At 40.7% G+C, this 20,123-nt stretch overlaps 1 protein-coding gene across 2 annotated transcripts in view; it reads left to right on the forward strand.

Annotated features, from left to right (window-relative positions):
- Window positions 1-20,123, forward strand: part of grid2ipb (glutamate receptor, ionotropic, delta 2 (Grid2) interacting protein, b) — a 47,776-nt gene that overhangs the window by 6,369 nt on the left and 21,284 nt on the right. For both annotated transcript variants that reach the window (XM_030078172.1, XM_030078174.1), the window contains exons 5-9: window positions 8,066-8,347; window positions 14,141-14,226; window positions 16,320-16,389; window positions 18,984-19,136; window positions 19,887-20,042. In XM_030078172.1, the coding sequence (XP_029934032.1) occupies window positions 8,066-8,347; window positions 14,141-14,226; window positions 16,320-16,389; window positions 18,984-19,136; window positions 19,887-20,042 (747 nt within the window). The remainder of the gene's footprint in view (window positions 1-8,065; window positions 8,348-14,140; window positions 14,227-16,319; window positions 16,390-18,983; window positions 19,137-19,886; window positions 20,043-20,123) is intronic.

Raw genomic sequence — 20,123 nt, forward strand, 5'->3', positions numbered from 1 at the left:
ACTGAGGTGCTGCACAAGTGGATTTTTCTGTCTGATATTGGTCATGAATAATTCAAACAACTCAGTTCTGCTCATAGGGTTGGTATAATGAAAGATGTTCCTATTTGCACAAGCACCAATAATAGCATTATAAATGCCATATTTCTGTGGTCTAATATCCCTCCCTCTCTCTCCCTCTCTCTCCCTCTCTCTCTCTCTCTCTCCCTCTCTCTCTCTCGGAGGGTTTCTGTGTTTAGCTCTGATGGATTTTCTTCTCATTATTCTGCTGTACGCTCTAGCTGTTCCCTGCTCTTTGTGTGGTGACCGTTTTCCCCTGACACTTTGTGAAGACAGCCTCCTGAATGCACCAAGCTTCTTCCATGTCTTTATCACCTTAGGGAGTGAGGCGGTGTTGTAGCAGCAGGCACGAGTGCGCTGCATGGTACATATGCAACTCTTACCTAGTTTAATTGTGAACTATGGCAGACTGCTAAAATGATGAGTTGTTTGGGGTAAGTATATGATTTTCATTTAGAATGTGTTTTCATGAGGTTTTCTTGTAAAATAATGCTTCTCAGATATGGATGTTTGTGTATTTTGGCACTTTCATCATATCGTGCACTGATTTTACTACGAGGTGTCAGTTGTTAAAATATAACTATGCAGCTACAGTAGGAAGAGACTGAGCATTGTAATACTATATAATAATTTAATGCATGATTGTTATCCTGATGCACACTTATACAGGACATGTATATTAGTTGTTTGTGTGTGTTCAGTGTGACAAATTTTGTGCAAAGGCTGTTGAAGTTTTTAGTTTTTTGGCTGTCAGTTCTACTTTCATCTAGCTACTTTCTGTTCCTCTCCTGTTGGCAATTCAGAGATTTGACTCAATAATTAAGCAGTTCAGTTGACTCGATATTATTGATTGTTTGTTCGGTTTATCTCATTGTGACTACACCCTGCTCATGTTGTGCCTAATCTGTGAATGTCTGCTCTGAATGCAGCTCTGGAGAGCTTGATACTTGTTTTCCCTTTTTTCCCAAAGCCTACCAGAATCACCAAGAGAAAGTCTGCTATAGTTATATAGGCATCAAACCCTCAGTATTTACTGTCAATTATAGCTCTACCTTGTAAATTCAACCATTTTGCCATTTATTGCTGACGTGACAAGTGATGGCAGAATATTAAATTTAAAAGTGATAATGGACTGCAGGAGTCACTTTCTCTGGTAAATTGGCTTGCGAAGCTTGTGAAGCTTGTGTTAGTACATTGCAAGATCATAAATGAGTCCTTTGGGCACCCTGCAAATTAATTAATGAGGTACACATGCAGCATTAAAAGCACTAATGCTTGTATGGAGTGGGATAAAATGCCACTGAACATTAAATATGTTCAGAATCCATTGATCTTTAATGGGAGAATTAGGGGCTGGCTTATGTAACCTACTGGCTCCTCGCTCCAGGGTGTTTCTGTTAATATGGTAAATTATGCATTGAGGTAGAATGCACAGAAATATATCAGTATAAATAATGATTTACTTTTTTAGTTTTATTTTGTTAAGATTAAGATTTGTCCTCTGCTTGTCATCATCTTATTCATTCTGAGAGAGAGGGAGGGGATGACATGCAGCAAATGGCTTGAGGTTGGATTTGAACCCAGGATGCTGCAATCAGCCTTAATGAGTGGTACACACTCTTATCCAGTGAGCTACCAGGGTGCCCATTTAAGGGTTAATTTTGTGCTTGATGCACCTGATGAGCTGGTATAAAACTCAATACATTAACTATTTATAGGTGATGGCTGATCTTTTATCAAACTGCAGTAGTCACAGTTCTAGTAGTAGTGCCGTAGCAAAATGTTATTATATCTCAAAATTTAGCAATCCAGTCAAAATTGTTGTTTTCATCTATTTCACGTCATCTTAAATTTTCCTAACAACTTATAAAGCAGTTAAAACAGGAAACAAGCAACAACAAGCAAGACTTCTTCCACAGAATCATGTTCATTAACACACAGCTTTCTGAGAGATTTGTAATGTTGCGGGACTCAAATCTGCAGCAGCAACGTCATCAGTTAGCCTCATTACATCAGTCATATAGTCCTGCTTGCCATGGGCCTAAACAGTGGTGTTGAAAAATGCATGCTTTCTCTGGAATGTGAAACATATAGGCATATACTGCGTACACATGCATGTATGTGTGTAACACATTTTGCAGTCATGCCTGGACTCTGATTTTTGTACTTGGAGCATATTAAAAGCATAATGGTTGTATAATGATAATGATTTTTTTTTTTTTTTACCTCAGCTGAAATTTTTCTCAGTTTACTTTTTAAATCTCCTGATGCATCAAGGTGACCATGCTCATCCGCATACTGAATGTCACTGACCGGCTAGTGTCTTTCTTTCTACACGGTGGATAATAGATGACACATGGTTGGCCTTGTTTCACTGACAGACTTTGTAAAAAATCCACTGATGAATACTGGACACTGACCAGTGACCTAGTGACCCTAATAACAGATTTGAAATCATATAATTATCTATTAATTCCACAGGCTTTCTCCTAAAATGTTTGTCCTACCACCCAGGCAAATGTGCTTAACTCTGTGTTAGTAGGAAAAATAGGCCAATAAATAATTTAAGAGACTTTACCCTGCCCAAACAGATTTATTTTTGAGCAGACACGCTGCTATATTGCTGCTATGTGTTTTTTTTAAGTATATTTAGATGTATCGTAGAATTACTCTAGCTGCACTAGCCTGAATTGCACCCACATCTGGACACTAAAAGTGAAATGAGGTCTCCTCTATATAGTTTTCTGCATGTCATTCCTCCCTTTTGAGAAATCCATCCCTTCCTCCCTGCTTGCTTCATCCTCCACACCCCTCCTCCAGATAATTATAGATCGCCATTCTTTATAAATGAGGTCAAATGAGTGCACTCATTCACTTTCAAAGAGACAATGTTAAAAAACTTTTTGTGATGAGGTGGCTGTTTCAACAGATGGCTTTGTGTTTTGTGAAGGATTGAGCGTCTGTCAGCCTTGGGATAAAAGCAATGCTGATAGCAGCAGTTATACATGTGAAAACAAACACACATGCAGACCAACATGTGCGAACACACAGGCATAAAGATATCAATATCAGCAGGTACATATTAACACTGTGATATGAATAAACTGTAAATAGCATAGGAACATAGACAGAAAACAGAGAGGGACTGTGTGGGCTGTCACACCCACATGACAAAAGCACATTTATTTATATCGAAGGAGTCTGCTTACTGAAGCCTAACAGTATGTGCTTAGGAAACACTGTCTCAAGCTTGCCTCAGATGTCTGTACACATTAACCTTCATTACAGTCTACTTAATATGTGACCTATATCTCTAACGGAAGAGTTTCCACCATTTTAAAAAGTGGCACCTCCTGTTTTAGAATGATTAAGAGCACAATATTAAGACAAATGATTGTTTCTTTTAAAGGCTATTAGATAACCTGAGGCCATAGTCAAAAATGGAACGATTTGCAGTCTGTGTTGTCTATATTTTTGGGATGTAGAATAAAAACCTACACTGTAAAGCTACAGTGAAAACCTTATTGCAGTACTACTGCATAGCATTTTAGAGGGTAATTCTGTAGCAGTGCACCATGTCTGATTACTTACACCATGTAATAGCACAATTTGTATCAACCATACTCCATCATCTATGGAGAGAGCATCAGGTTCAAGTACATCTAATATATTAGAAGTATCTACATTACAAAAAGAGACCGGTTCCAACTGGATTTATCAAACAACTCTTCAGTCATCGTGATGTCTCCCACGATTCGTGCACGATGCCCTGGGTGTTAACTCTGTGGTGTGCGGTGTCTGACATATTGCTGGTCGAAGCGTGGGGGCTTTTGGCCTGTTGGTAGTGCTGTAGTGGGCCGGTCAGTTTAATTTTGTTGGTACTGGATATTAATGTAAAAATGCATAATTTCCCAAAGGTTCATCAAGTTTGATCCTGTAGTCACTTAAGTGGTCAATGTATTCACCACATACGGGTAGCTATCTGATTTCTACAGTGCTATGTAAACGAGAAAGCCAGTTTCCATAATCAGGGCAAGGGATTAAGGGAAATCAGCATAAGGCAGCTGGATTTCTGCTGAAGAAACCTGGTTATCGTGGCAGGTATACAGAGTGTGTAATGCTTCAGTTAGCGTTATGTCTGATGAAAATATAAGGAAATGACAAATACATCTACCACCTGCTGGGGAAATCTCAGCCACCAGTGCTGCTGGGTGTAGTCCGCATGCTACAAGTCGGGGGAAAGTCAGATTAGTCAGGGGGTTTTTAGTAATCAGAGTAAGATTACACATTACCCAATTTCTTGCTATAACCCATTTCCTCAGAATAATCTGATTTTGTTGTGTGCATGTTAAGAATCTGAGATATTGATATGAAGCGTACAGGGCCCTGTTGGCCTGGTGGTGGCGCTGTGGTGAGTCAGTATTCAAAATGCCAGATTCCAGCGTCAAAATCCATCATTTCCCCCAAGTTTTATAAAAAAAAAAAATGGCTCAAAAAAGGCTCAGAAGTCATGTGTGATGGATGCCCGGATACTTTTACAAAAAGTTCCAATCCATAGCCTAGTCCTTGAATCATGGGGGACAGAAAGAGATAAATATGATTAAAAAAATCTTGTTTTGGAAGACAGTAAACAACTTCAGTGGTTAACAAAATATTTGTGCTTTTACAGATTGGATTTTAGACATACTGAAATGTGAGCTAGTTTTTCTCAAAATGAATTCTTCATGTGTACAACCAGTGTAATTAGCAGAAACTGTGACTTTATATTCCTGCAGACTGAAAACTGTTTTTCATTATTAGCCACACAGCAAGGAGAGCCAGAGGTTGGAGATGTTCTATGTTTATTTGAATATTCTGTAATAAAATGCTTGAGCAGTGCTAGCTAATGAGGTGAACACTCTGCCATAGTAGACTGGGCTCATATTTGCCGTGAACTCTCTCTCTCTCTCTAGCTCTCTAGCTCTCTAGCTCTCTATCTCTCTCTGTCTTTCTGCTTCGCTCTGTACAATAACTGTGTCCTAATTGCTTTATTTAGCTGTCAAAGTTGTTTTCATGCAGCATAATTAGCTTCTCTTGGACAAGTACAATGCTGTAGCTGTTGCTTCCCCCTTCTCTCTTTCACCCCCTTTGTTGCTAATTACTTGACCAGTGCTGTTTTTCACAGAATGTAGACAACAGTGCAAAACCACCTTCTCTGTTTATGGCTGATTCATCTAATCACATTACAGCAGAAAGTTTCAGATCAACAGAGACGCAGCCAGTCAGAACAGACTGGTGTAGGTGGGAATCACACAGGGATTCTGTTTTTTTTTTTTTTTTTTTCATATCTGGTTTAGGAGCAGCGCTCAGTTGGATTTAAGGCCTTTCTGATTCAGTGAGTATGTAATCAATTAGTAATCAGTTAGTTGAATTTTGACCGGGTTGATGTGTTAAACCGGGGATTTGGATTTGTTTGTGTCTCGTCAAACAATACAGTCTGTATTTTCCACATGTCCCTTGAGATATGCCACATGCTGTGTGTTTATGTGTGTGTGTGTGTGTGTGTGTGTGTGTGTGTGTTTGTGTGTCTTTGTGATTCAGCAAGCATGTAATCAATTAGTTGACTTCTGACGGGGTGATGTATTAACTGGGAATTTAGATTTATCTGTGTCTCATTAAACAATACAATCTGTACTTTCCACATCCCTTGAGACATGCCACATGCTATGTGTGTATGTGAATTTGTTTGTGTGTGTCTGTGTGTATGTGTGGTATTGCTATACCTATGAGGACTCATAGGTACCTTTTCATAATCACAGATCCTCCAAAGTGAGGATATTTTGGTCTCCCTTCAATTTTTTAAGGAGTTAATTTAGGGGTAGGACTTGTGTTTATAGTTAAGATTAGGATTTGGATTATTTTAGGTAGGAATTAAAGGAAAATTCTCCTCTGTATTGGTAGATTCATCTTGTGATGGAGTGAATTCCTTTTGATGTAGCCTACCTGTTAGTCAGATGTCATTCTTTATGAGAGTTGTCTTTGAAAAAGGGATTGTAATGCCGGTGAACTTGGCTGGCAATACGACTGTGCTTACTGGCTGTCCTTGAGGCACCTGCCTACTTGAGAAATAAACATCTGCTAGATGGTGCAGTTGCATTATGTCTCTTTGATTGCTCTTGGTTGTGAGGGACTGACACCAAAACTCAAATCAACATTTCCTGTTCATTTATGTTTTAGATCACTGAAGCAGTTCCTGATTTCAAACTTCATTGTAACTGCATTGGAATTATCTTAACATGATATCATGTTGTCTGTGTTTTGCCAGTTATTGGCTAGACTGAAAAATCAAGTACACCAGACAACAAAATGGAGCCAGAATTCCAAGATACATCATTGATAATTTCTTTTTTCTTTCTTTCTTTCTTTCTTTCTTTTTTTTTTCTTTTTTTCTTTTTTTTTGTTACAGGGTTAAAATGTTTTAGGATCGATTTTTCTTTTATGGGTAGACATGTAGTGGCAAAGGTTAAGGTTAGTGCTAGGGAGTGAAAAGCCTCACAAGTAAAAGAGAACAATACAGAGAGAGAGAGAGAGAGGGAGAGAGAGAGAGAGTGTGTGTGTGTGTGTGTGTGTGTGTGTGTGTGTGCGCGCGAGCACGTGTGAGTCTGTGTGGGTTTCTTGTTCTCTTGGCAGCAGCTCTGATCACTTGAATGAGATGTTATTTTCTGTTGTCAGCTGAGTCCTCGCTCGTGGAGGACGACATATTATGTTTCATCCTCACAGTCCCTGCCAGAGCGCTAAACACACAGACAGAGCTCCATCTGAACACGAGGCAGCGTGTTGAATGTGCGAGTACATCCCCTGTTTGATGCGAGAAATTAAACTGAAAGTATAAAGTAAGAAAAATCAGGTTTTTAAATGTATTCAGTACACATTGCCTGCCTTCCTTCAGTCTTTTACACTATGTGTTATTCATTCTATAGCCTTAAGTTGTAGTTATGTTTTTAATCATATTTAGTTGTCCAACAGAATGTAGACTTGCTATATGCTACACAGAGCCATTGTGACAACTGAGATTACAGTGTTGGTGTAAAGAAAAAGCTTGTTGATCATGATGTCACTTTTTTTATGTTTTTAGATGAAGCTGAAGAAAAGATACTCTGTATTGTCCTCTAGCATTTCAATGAAAAGAGAATCGTCTATTCAACTACTGAGTGATGTCTCTGATTAGGTTAATTATGTTGTTTACGCTTTACTTCATAGATTTGAACCCCATCACACAAAGATAAAAATGGTAGTACTGAGGGTTTGTTATCCAAATGGGAAAATTGGAAAGGTGTGAGGTGAACGGGAGAATGACAGCTCTTGTGTCCAGTGCTCATGCTGATGGAGAGTGACATGAAGGTGAAGTGAGTCCACAAATGCGTGTGCGTTTGTGTGTGGGAGCATGAGAGAGGGAGAGAGAATGAGACAGGAAGAGAGAGGGAGAGAGAGAGAGAAATCCCATGCTCACTCACTCCCACACCTTTTGCTGTTGCTGTATTCTGGCTCTGGTACCTCACGCTGCAGCAGTGAGAGTCCACAGAGCAGCAAGTGACGCCAAGATTTCCTCACTCTCTCTCCTCTGAGAAATATTCTCTCCCATTCAACTTCTCCTCACTTCTCTCTAAGGATAGCTGTCACCTCCAGGAAGTGCCACCTCTTCACCTGTCTGCCAAAAGCCTTTTATTGTGTGTCTTCAAGACAAAGGAAGCCTGTTTAGTTGAATTAGCCTGGACTTGGACTGTAACGAATATTGCAGTATTGATCGTGTTGATCATCACGTGTTATTTCTCCTCAGACTGGACTGCCAAATTCCCTTTTTTTGTCTCTGGACTGTATGATTTTCTAAATGGACTAATTGAGATCAGTGTTGTAAGATCTGTAACCTTTCCCACTCTCTGATCTGAGGCAGCTCTCATAGACAAACAAAAATATTCCTCCTCACATGCTCGGTCCCCTCTTCTCCTCCTTCTCCCGAAATGTTTGCCAGAATCTTTATTCCCAAGAAGCACCGGCAGCGCTTCGACGAGGCCGTCTCACAGAATCTCATCAACCGGATCTGCCGCAGCAAGAGCATCAGCGAGCCGCAGGGCCGAATCCGCCGTAGCAGGAGCGAGGATCACCCCGAGCGGCGCCCCGGGTCCAAACGAGCCAGCTCGGTGCCCCGGGATGGAGGGGAGCCCGGGGGGCGGGGTGAGGGTGAGAGAGACAGGGGATTCAGGAAGTCCATCTCTGGAATTCCCACACATCCAATTACTGGACCCAATCAGAGGTCAGTATGCATGACACCGACTTTCCCTCGCACCCATGTGAGATTATTTGGCTATGTTGGAAAGTGCAGTCTATTATAGTGATTCAACTGAAAGCCGCATGTTTAGCCAAGGATTTGTGATATTAATCAAATGTTTTAAAGGCTAAATGTTCTGAGCTCTAATATTCAGCACTAAAAATGTTGAATGTTAGACTCTGTGTTTTCAGACAAAGAAACACAGACATATGTCTGTGTTTCTTTGTCTTTCTCACCCTTTACTATTTTACCATCCTTTTTGTGATTTATCCATCCTCAAGCTTATATTTACCTCATGGTAATGCAAGCCAAAGGAGCCACAAAAACACAAACTGCTTAGAAAATGGCAAATCTGTATGTATCCAAAGTATCATACTAGCTTGTATGTCAGAGGCGTCACAACATGTTCAAATTCATCTGCCAGTACGAGAAATAATATTTTTGGCATCTCCCTGACTCAGAACGTACCATCTGTTCACATGTATATCATCATCTCCTCATCGCGTCAATGCTGCAGCATTGTAGAGATGTGACCGTTCACCCCCTTCTCTGCCTCTTCTCTGCCCACTAATACAGTGATTACATGCTTGTCCAATTAATAATTCCACAGTGGACTTCCACAGTGGTGCTGGATTACAGGAGTGGGAATACACTGAACACACTCCCCCCACATACACACACTACAAACTAACTAACAAAGCCAAAGCTCTGTCTTCATCTGTGCTGCCCGTCCAGTGCCTTTACCCCCAACCCGCGTCCACCCACGTCTGATCCACTCCTGCTTTTACACATCGCTGTTGCCAGCCCCCCCGCCCCCGCCCCCGCTTACCCCCTTTTATCCTATTTAAATGTGTCTGAATCTGTCAGGTGTGATCATATAATCATATTGGCAGGTCATATAACGATAGGAGGCAGCTGATTGCATTAAATGAGCGCTTACCACACTGCTGTAAGTGGCTAAGTCACAATAAGGAGCTGCACTACACAATGTTAACTTGCCTGAAATGACCGAGCCACCTCCAGAGTATTACATAACACTATTTTTGTTTCCAAAGTAGATAGATAGATAGCGAGATAAATTAAAAACCACCCCTGCAATGATTGCTTACATGAAAGGATTAGCACTGAAGCTATTGGCTGATTAAAGACCTTTGTTTACAAAATAGGAATATTATAATAATACAGTTGGCTGTATTTTTAATTTTAAGCAATGATCATCTAGTCATCTGATGTTCAAAAATGGATGTACAGCATTTTGGATGAAGCCATCCTATGATGTTTAAAGTGGTGTTATGTAGTGGATGGTGTTTACTTGACAGATCAAGGCAGGTAAGCTCTAAGTGGGCCATACAGTCATTTTTCAAAAAGTGTGTGTGATACTGAGCAGTTTGTTAGTTGTGTGCAGGGGCCTAATGTGCCACCAAGTCACAAAACTGTCAATTGTACTGGATATGTGTGATCAGTGGCTCGGCAACTGCCTCTTGATGCAAATATGTGAGCTGTAGTGGAGCTGCTGCACAGTGTGGCAGCTGCAGATGTCTCATTAGGCTTAATTAAACAGTGACTTGATTTCGTCTTGAGCACTTAAATAATAGTGCAAGGCTCAATGGCTTGGGAAGTAATAGAAAAGCAGAGAGTGTAATTCATGTTGCCTGATACAGAGGTGGAAGTAGCCTTGAACAGAGCTGGTTTTTCATTCTGACAAGCCTGACAGTCACAGCCGCCCGCTTTCCCTCGGCGCGCTCTCAGTAGTTTCTCAAATGTGCTCACTAAACAGTGAGGCTGAGGCTGCGCTGCTCTTTGTGGCTGTAAAACATTATGCCCAGCTTCCCCCCAACCACCCGTCCTCAACACCCGGGACCCCCCCACCTCCACATATCTGCATTTAGCTCATCTTACATAACAGCCTGTAAGTGTAGCAATCAAAGAACAGATTTATCTGTTTTCTCGTCCCTACGCTTTTTCTCTGCACCTATGTTTACATATTGTTGCGGTACTGGCCGGAGTTGTTTCCATGGTGACATGCTGTGGATAGATAGTGTACCTCTTCCGTCTCGTCTTTGATGTAGTGGAAGCTTTCACTATGTTTTCCTTCACTGGAGGAGGCATCACTGTCAGCTAAATGTCAGTGGGGCCTTTGCGTTTTTTTCTAAGCTGAATAGTTCCTTTGTAATTTTTTTATTTAGGCCCAAAACTGGTTGAATATTTCGTGAGTGTTAATGTGGAGAGGTGTGGGATTAAAACTGCACCAGGCATTTTTTAAAAATAAAAATACACTCGTCTTAGCAGCCTCAAAAGCAAAGTGGGCTGCAGAACCAAACAGTGCCCCTGTCCCAAGAGACAACTGTAATCCAGAGGAATTTAAATAATAAATCTGAATTCACTGTCAAGTTTATCCTTTTTCACACTGCTTCGTGTCCTAGACATATTTATATATATGTATTACTAAAAATAGTTAATCTGACATGGAAAAGGGATTTCAGTGGTGCCTTGTTTCTTTAATTCAATGTATATCCATTTGAAACAGCGTGTTGGGGCGGGTCATAATGAGGGGAGAAACTGTTGAAAAGTGTTCAAAAGTTCAAAAATCCTTTGGCACAAAATATTGAGCTGTCACAGATTCTTCAAAATGAATGAATTCCAGACAGTGACAACTGTGGTGTCTCAGGAAAAGCAAACTGGGTTTTTGGGAGTGAAAACCCCACAAACGCTGTCACTGATGTCACTTGAAAGCTGTGAAGTTTTTCTCCGGTGTTGGATGATGGAGTGGGAATGAGGTGTTTAAAAAAAAATCTGTAGTTATTTTATTGGTTGTAACTATTATGTAGCCCATGCCCACTGGGCCATTATGCAGTAACCACTATATTGTTATCCAGGAAGAATTAATGGTATTTTATATAAAAATAAGACGAAACATAAAACTTTTGCGTTTTATGGCAAGTGTTTGGTGCAATAGGTGTAGATTATGACAGTCTTTCTCAAATTTAAAATGAAGGTTGAAATGAATTTTTCATTTCATTCATTCAAGTATTCAGTATTTTACAAGCACACAAAGGAGGGGAAAAATTCATATACAGTAGACAGCTTTAGCTTAGAGGTAGGGATGCACATGGTTAACCGTTTAACCGTTAACCGATAACAGTAACTCTAACCGATTAATACTAACGGTCAATTTTGTTTTTAAGCTACGTAATTCAATCAACTCATGGGGGCGTGTCGACAGGTGCAACACATGCCATCACGTGCTTTCCATCACAGCCCACTTTACAGCGAAGATGAAGAGAGCAAAAAGGTGTATGCAGTGCTGTTTGAGATGAGAAAAATCCTGATATTTTGTTGTTTTTGTTCATTTGGTTGATGTTTATTTGGCTGTTTTTGCACATTTAAAAATAAATAAATAAAGCCCATGAGAATTTTTTTGTCACGGCACTTTTGAATGGGTCACAGTACTCAAAAAAATAAAAATAAAATAATAGGGGAGGCAACCACCATTCCGACATCCCTCCAATCTATTATTAAAAACTCCTGAAACGGGAAATATAATATGTCTAGTACACGTATTAATGTAACTCGGGCTAGTGTGAAACATGTTAGATTAATGTCTGAATCTCAGGGATCACTGACTGTAAGCAGAAACACAGTGTCAGTGACCTGTCACAGCAGCCAGCTGGAGCGCAGCTCTCCATTGAGCCCGTGTGTCTCCATGCACGCTGGCATCATATGCAACATTAATATTACAGATATCAATGACGGCTCTGCAGATGACACCTGAAGTCACTGACTAATTCCAGTCTCCTTCGTGTTGTACAGTAGGGGAGGGTGTGTATCCTTGTATGCAATTACGCACAAAACACACATTACATTGAATTTTTTTTTTTTTTTTTTTTTATCTCCAGACACGTCGCGGGTTGTCCAGGTTTACAGTAAAATTGTTCGGAATGAAGCCGCATCATCCAGATAAACATTGAGCTCCATCAGAACTGTTTAAAAATCAGATTTCAGAAGCTCAAACTTTATTTTGGAAATGAAGCAGAACACACAATTAAAGAAATCACCAGCGCGCTCGCTCTCGACATAATTTAAAAAGCAATAGCAGACGATTGAAGCCTACAGTACTGTTAATTATATCTAAAGCTTGTAGCTTTTTTTTTTTACATTTTAGATGAGTAATTTGCCGTCATTGTAAATCTGCAGTTCAGCACCGGACAGCGCCGAGTCAGTGACTCTCTGGGCCCTATCTTGTGCCACCCGCTATCCGCTGTCCGTTATGCCGACTCGTCATTTGCGCCTGGAGGTGTGTCCGTGGGTGTGTTTCATGCGCTATCCCTAAACTTGCTATCTTGCGCACACACTTTAGGGATAGCGGATAGCGGGTGGTCAGGACCACCCGCTATCCGCTTTCCCTAAAGTTTGGGCTGTTACGAGAGCGCGCCCAGGCGGCTTCAATGCGCGCCCCGACGGAGCCTCGCCACGCACACGGTCGGACTGATACCGGGACGCCGCCGGAATGGACTGAGTATATTACTCATATAGACTGTTTAGAGGAAAGACTGTTTTAATTGGACACTTACGCCAGCACGTTTTATTGTTTTATCATAAGCCAGCAGCTGTGCTATAGCCTATTTTTATTTTTAATATTTTATTTGCCCAATCTACCTTGTCAATAAATTAGTTTACACATAGTTCCCCCTCTGCCTCTTGTGTGTGTGTGGTGTGTCCCGGGGATTTTACTCAATCAGTACAACCTTGTGACACGTCCACTTGGACACATGTGGCTCCACCTCCCGAATTAACTCGCCTATAATATAATATATAATATGTATATAAAGCCAACTTGCTTTAGCCTCAGTAGAAGCCCTGAGAAAAATCTACCTCCCTCTCTCCATCGCGGGTTTAGGATTTAGGATTTAGGATAGCGCATCCTGCCCTTAAAGGCAATGGCACCTGGCACACTGATTGGTTTAACTGGCGTAATGCCCAAAACACGCCTATGCATAATATAGCGGGTAGCGGAGGTGTTTTGCGGATAGCGGGAGGTGCACAAGATAGCAACTTTTACGGGGGAACGCCTCTTCCTAAATCCTAAATCCGCAAATAGCGGGTTTAGGGAGTCTGGCGCAAGATAGGGCCCTCTGATTCCAACTTTTCCTTACATGGAAAGCCTTGTCGGAATGGTGGGACGTTTGTGTCGGAATAGCGGTATTTCGGGATGGTGATATGTCTAAATGGTGGTATGTCGGAATGGCAGCATGTCGGAATGACGGAATGTCGGAATGGCAGCATGGAAGGGCATTTAAATCTTATCAGTTAACGGTTATTAATCGTTAAAGGGCGTCGGTTAACGGTCATAAAAAAAAATCCAAAATGTGCATCCCTACTTAGAGGTAAGCTCACTAAGCTCAAATTTAGCACCACATTGCATTTTACTTTCAGACTTTAGATCTTAAAAGAAATGTGGCTAAGATATTTGTTAATATTTTACATATTTAAAGGACCTTTTAACAGATTTCCAACACATCATATTGCGATCATATGGTAGCCAGTATGTGGCTGAATGCTAACGATAGCTAATAAATGACTAAATATACTGTCCCTCTGGATTTTCACCATCCATTGTTTGTCTGTTTTTTTTTACATTTCACTGCAACTTTAATGAAGCTCCAGAGTGATTTTCATGGCCTTCAATCCTCTAACAGCCTTGCCCTTTGTCGTATACAGCATCATTCCCTACTGCTGTTGGATCATTTCTCTCACGTCCCACTTGTATCTCTCCCCCAGGGTTGTTCGAGTCTATAGAGGGAAGAAGAGCTTCGGCTTCACGCTGAGAGGCCACGCTCCCGTCTGCATCGACTCCGTCATGCCAGGTACTGTCTCTATATTAAAACGTGCTGTAAAGTCCTGGGAACGCCTCCTCAGTGTGTGGTGGTTTGACCCAAACGGGGCACTTTATGTAGGTGAATCTGTTGTAAGTGCCAGCCGCTGGGGGTTGTAGATGATGAGGAGGTGTGTGTGTGTGCTATGACTGGACCAGGAAGCGAGTCTGACTCATGAATTAAATGTTGAGGAGAAAACACTTAAATCAGCCGATGCTTGACAGACACCGGCTGATTTTTAGGGGTCAGTCAAAGTGTTATGTAGTGATTCACAGACATCTGCTGATGGAGTGCTTTGAGTATCCTCTCTAGTTTTTACTAGTGAGAGGCAGTGTTGATTTTAATGGAGGATGTCTGACGGTGGGGCAGTAATTCCATATTTCCGTGTGTTGTTGTTCGGTAGAATCATGTCATGATGAAATAACAATATTGATTTATCATGATGCAATATCCTGTTTTCTAAATTCATGATGAAACATGCAGTTCAATTCGACATCAATCACTATGTACCGATGTACCGATGTGATTTTTTTGAATCCAGTATGGCTATCATCCAACCCATTTTTGTAGGAACTGTCATACAAAATGCAGGTGCAAACCAGGTTCAGCTTTTCAGACAGTCTCTCACAAGAAGTTTTTTTTAAAACAAAATACAGTTTTACTCTGTTGTTAAGTTTACAGTTTACAGACATTATCCTAGAAAAAAGTACAATCAGCAACAATACTGACAGTAAAAACAAAATTTTATTTGAGATACCAGCAGTCTGCCATTATATTGGTCTATCACTTTCCATCACCATGTAGGTATCATTACATGTCTATCAACATAGTCTAAGCAATTTCATGATTCGTATAAAAATACTTGTTAGGATTTAAAAATGGCTTTGATTTGTGGACTAAATTTGTGGACAGTACAGACATTTTATCATGTTTTTTTTGTAACAGTATAGTCAGGCTTACACCAATTACAACGCCCCCTCTGCTAAATGGGATCACTGCCTTAGTGCAGCTAACATTTTGCTTTGAACAATGACATGCAGCCAGTGATGGAAAAATAATTTAAAATTTCATCCCATAGAAACCATTTGAAAAAGTGAAGTTATTAGCTATCTTTAGCCATTCTCTAAGGATATATATCGACATTTTTTGTGGATATGTTAAGCACTTTTGTTTTTTAATTTTCAGAAATGAATTTCATGGATCCTATTTAAGCCTTTTGAAAATGAAACTCTCTAGCTGGAGAGACGGAGTGGCTGTGAAGTTACTGTCGAGGGATTCTGCCAGATTCCTCTGTGTGTCAGCGCTGCGAGGAGGGAGGCGCATGCACGTGTGTGTGTGTGTGTGTGTGTGTTTGTGTGGTGTGTTTGTGTGTGTATTTGATGATGACGGCGTTGTTCCCACCCACCACCATCTCTGTGCTGAAGAGGCCGGGGCTGACTGACTCAGTGGGCCTTATGGAGGCTGGTATGGAGATGCTGGGGGTGGATATTATGTCTCTCATCGTGATTCGCACACAGATCCTGCACTGATAAGCAGGAAGCCGCAGCACCACACCGCAAAGTCTGTCTCATGGCCTGTGAATGTGCCAAGACAAGTGCACATTTCATTATCACATGAATAGCTTGTTATACAATATCCCAGTGTCAGGTAAAAGAGATGACATGGCCATCGATTCAGTAGAAATTCAGCGCTGAGACTGGCTGACAGATGAGGTAGCAGTGTTTGATGCGTGAACCATAGCCCTGTCAAAATAATCCCCCCCCCGGCATTCAGCAGTTGTTGCCTTACGTAACAAGATTTGGCCTTGTGTCTATGGAGAGATCATCTTATTTGTTGATGTGCTTTGTTGGATGTCAAATGAAGATTGGCAGCACTGCATTAGTCATCCACTTCATTAGGAAACGTGCTGTTTACCATTCGTCACCGTATATATATGCTCTCAGGACTACAAGTGGTGCTGGCGTCTGTTCTCTCCCAGCGCTGTCTGTCTCTTCAATGCATGTTATTAGCAGGAGCAGCTGACCCACATTATCATTTCAGTTTCTGATGAATCTGATTTTCTCCCATCTTTGTCTCTTTCTCAGATAGCCCCGCTGAGGAATGTGGGCTGAAACCAGGTGACCGCATCCTCTTCCTCAATGGACTGGACATGAGGTCTGGTTTAAAAGATAATACCAGTGTTTTTTTGTTTGTTTGTTTGTTTTTTTTTAAGGAACAGCTCACCCATTATACAAAACAAGATATTTTCCTTACCATTAGTGCAATCTGTCTATCAAGATAGATCTATGTGATTTGGCAAGATTTCTGGCTACTTTTTCATATTTTGGGTGACCGGTTCCCTTAAATTTGTGTCCTTGCTCCCTGATCATTTCGGCTGTCAGTGTACAGGTAGTTCTCAGTGTTGCTTTCATCCCAGAAGAAGCCGTTTGCTGTCATTCATGTTTTATTGCTGTTTTACTGTCCTCAAGTTGAGTATTTTCATATCAGAGATGCATTGTGCTATACGTCAGTCACCTGGTCCCCACTGGTGGGAATGAAAATAAGCCCCCAAAAACATGTTGCTATATAAACTTTACTTTTAAATCCATGTCCTTTTATTTTGGGTTATCTTTGTTTGCCAAAACAGCAGTTAAATTTTGTACACACAACACAATGCAGTGCATATGTACATAATTGTACATATGGATTGCAGAAAGAGTGGGAGAATTGTAAACTAGACATAAATGAGCTGCTAGATGATCAGTGTGGCCAGGGCTAACAGGACACATCCGATCCCTTTATATTTTTGTTCGTGGGGTTTCTAATTTCCATTTGTCAATAATTCTGTCCTTCAAATATGTGAACATGTGACATTCAAACAACCACAGAGTGGATTTGTTACATGTGTTATCGACTTTATCTATTTTTGATTACACTTGAATCAGAAACACATCCTGAGATGTTAACTTCAGTGTCAACCACTAGAATACTAAGCTAGCTAATGTGAGCAAGTTTTAGATTTTTTTCACTGCAGCTTAAATCCAGGGATATTAAGCGAAGTAGTGAGTGCTGGCATCAGACCTCATTTGAAACAGTAATTTTGTACCCCAACGTGTTTTCCCTGTGCTGGTTTTGTGTATGTGTGTATGTGCATGCATATCTATGTGCACAGTAGGTGTGCACGTACTATCGTGAGGAGGAGGTATACTAGACACGTGGATATATAACTTCATGACATGCAAATTCGGGAAAACTTTTTGCAGGAGTTTTTGTTGTTTTTTTCATGCCCTTTACAACTTTGTGACCTTCTCAGTGCTGCTTCTGGACTCTCAAAGAGCGAGTGTAGGTGTGCAGATAAGAATTCATCCTGAGTGAAATTGCATTACACTTGTGAGAGCTCAGTCAATACAGCATATCCAATATTGCCAGCAGACACAATATTACCCACTCTGCAACCCTGATAGCCATGCAATTTAAGAATCAGACTTGTTCCCAAGGCTGTGAGATCTACTGATTTGTTTGGTGCTGGATTTTTTTTTTTTTTTGCTTTTCTCACTAAGATGGTGCTACAGCAGTAGGAGGTGATGAGGAGAGCAGTGGGAGTTATTCACAAGAGAGAGAAAATAAGTACAAGATATGTGGGGGTATACAACATAGTTTCACAGTGGGTGCATGTAACATATACTCAGTTTGTAAAACATTAGAAACGCCTTCCAAATATTGAGTGGTATGGCCTTTTGCGTAATCCGTGTCTCAGTTTTCTGAGAGCTGAAAACATCTTCTTTTAACCTCACTCCTCTTCGCCATCTCTATCTCCCCCTCAAAACTGAAGTGGATTTGAGTGTTAAAATCACAGAGGGTCATAGTGTTGACTTCAACTTATCTGCAGTCCATCTAATGGAAAGATTTTTTTTTTCCTATCAATAGAGTTTTCTTTATATTTCAAAGATTAACTTTTTGCTGCATATAATGTACATGAATCAAACTGCATGCAAATATCAAACATAAGTGATCAAACACAAAACATTTGTAAACATAAATACTGTGTAACAAGAAATGAAAGTGCCTGTGACATAAGACAAAATATGAAAAGAGTTATTTCAGCTTCAGAGGCTAAAAAGTCCTCAAACAGAACATGAAAATGATAAAGCAAAGTGTTTCGCATTTTGATATGTTACTTTTCACTAGATGTGTCTTTTGGATCTCTGCTCTAAGTAGTTAGCCTATGGGATTGGTCATTGAAATTGCATTTCTGGTGCCATTTTTGTTGCTGTTTGATGTTTTGTTTTTCTGCGACTAACTAGCCAAAAGTGAATCCAGTCACGTCACTGAGAGCTATTCTCAGCTACAACGGGGTTTTATAGGGGGAAAAATTAAATGATCTTCAACATAAATTTCAGCCATCAGGTTTCGTTGTGAACCTCTAAAAATAAAATATCAAAGGCTTCTTTTAGACTAGTTATTTGCAGCACTGTTGACCAAACATACAGGGAGAAATCCAGCATAGAAGAGGGAGAGCTCACTTATTTTTGCCTTTATTGCTCCATTGTAACTGTAGCTGCTCTCTGTGTCATAGTGTTTGACCAGTTTATCAATGGGAAAACAGAATTACACCCTGAAACAACAAAACAGCATCAGAAACATGATTCAGAGTATTCCAGTTTTACTCTGTTTCAGGGTGGCATTTTTCTTTAAACTGTTGGCTTTTTAAAGCTCTAAATCATCTGTTGATGTCCTTCCATTGTTTCATTGTCTCTCTCTGTCTGTAGGAACTGCTCCCATGAGAAGGTGGTGTCCATGCTGCAGGGCAGCGGTGCGATGCCGACTCTGGTGGTGGAGGACGGTCCGTCTGACTACTCCTCAGACCACACTGACCCAGAGGAATCCCCCACCGTGGCTCCCCCCACTGCACCTCACTCCAGGTATCTTGGCAACCAATCTCACATTTCGATTTGACATTTTGAGCCGGTTCACGGTTAGGTGTCCCTTGAGTGGGTGGTTGTTGTACTGTAGGTAAAGGTCTATTTGCTTGTATAGACACTCAAAACTGAGTAATGGAGAAAAGAAATAGACAGGTGAGAAGGTGACACAAAGAAAACCCAAACTTGTCAGCCTAAAAGAAAGAAGACATGCAGAAGAAAAACATAGACATAGGTTGTCAAATCAAAACCTGGGAGAATATTACAAAAATCTACAAAATTCAATATTGCTAAATTAGTCTTAGTGAAATCGTTGTTAAATGTGAGCATACGGTATCTGCAGTACATAAGACATAATTGCAGTGAGTATCAGTACATCATAGACCTGAACCAAGACTAAAATCTGATACCAGGTCTGATTCCAGGCCAGTTTATCTTTAACTTCTCCATGTTTGCCACACAGAAGACTTTATTTTTAAAATGGTACTTAATATCATCTGATACTTCTAACATTAATATCAGCATTGAAGTGGTATTGGTGCATGACTTATCTTAGATGAGTCCAAACCTTGAAATTACATGCATATTATCAGCTACTAAATAAGCTATACAATAGCTTTGTGCCACTATCCTCATACTGAGTTTGCCAACTCTTGTCACTCATTGTGATGGGTTATCATACATATGAACATATGTATTAAAAAGTAATGACAAAATGAAATTGCTTCATCTCCTGTGGTGTCTGTTGTCCAGGTCTCCAGCCCTCAGCTCTCTGCAGTGGGTGGCAGAGATCCTCCCACCGAGCATCAAGGTCCACGGTCGCACTTTCAGCCAGCAGCTGGAGCACCTGCTGACCATCCAGGAGAGGTACACAGTCTGCAAGGCCCTGGAAACCTTCTTCCAACACAGGTTAGTGGAACAGAGGGACAGAGAGGGATGATAAGCGGAGGTGAAGAGAGCTGCTCGAGTTGTTCTGTTGCTGCTGGCCTT

This window comes from Myripristis murdjan, chromosome 19, assembly GCF_902150065.1.
Source record: "Myripristis murdjan chromosome 19, fMyrMur1.1, whole genome shotgun sequence".
NCBI lineage: Eukaryota > Metazoa > Chordata > Actinopteri > Holocentriformes > Holocentridae > Myripristis > Myripristis murdjan.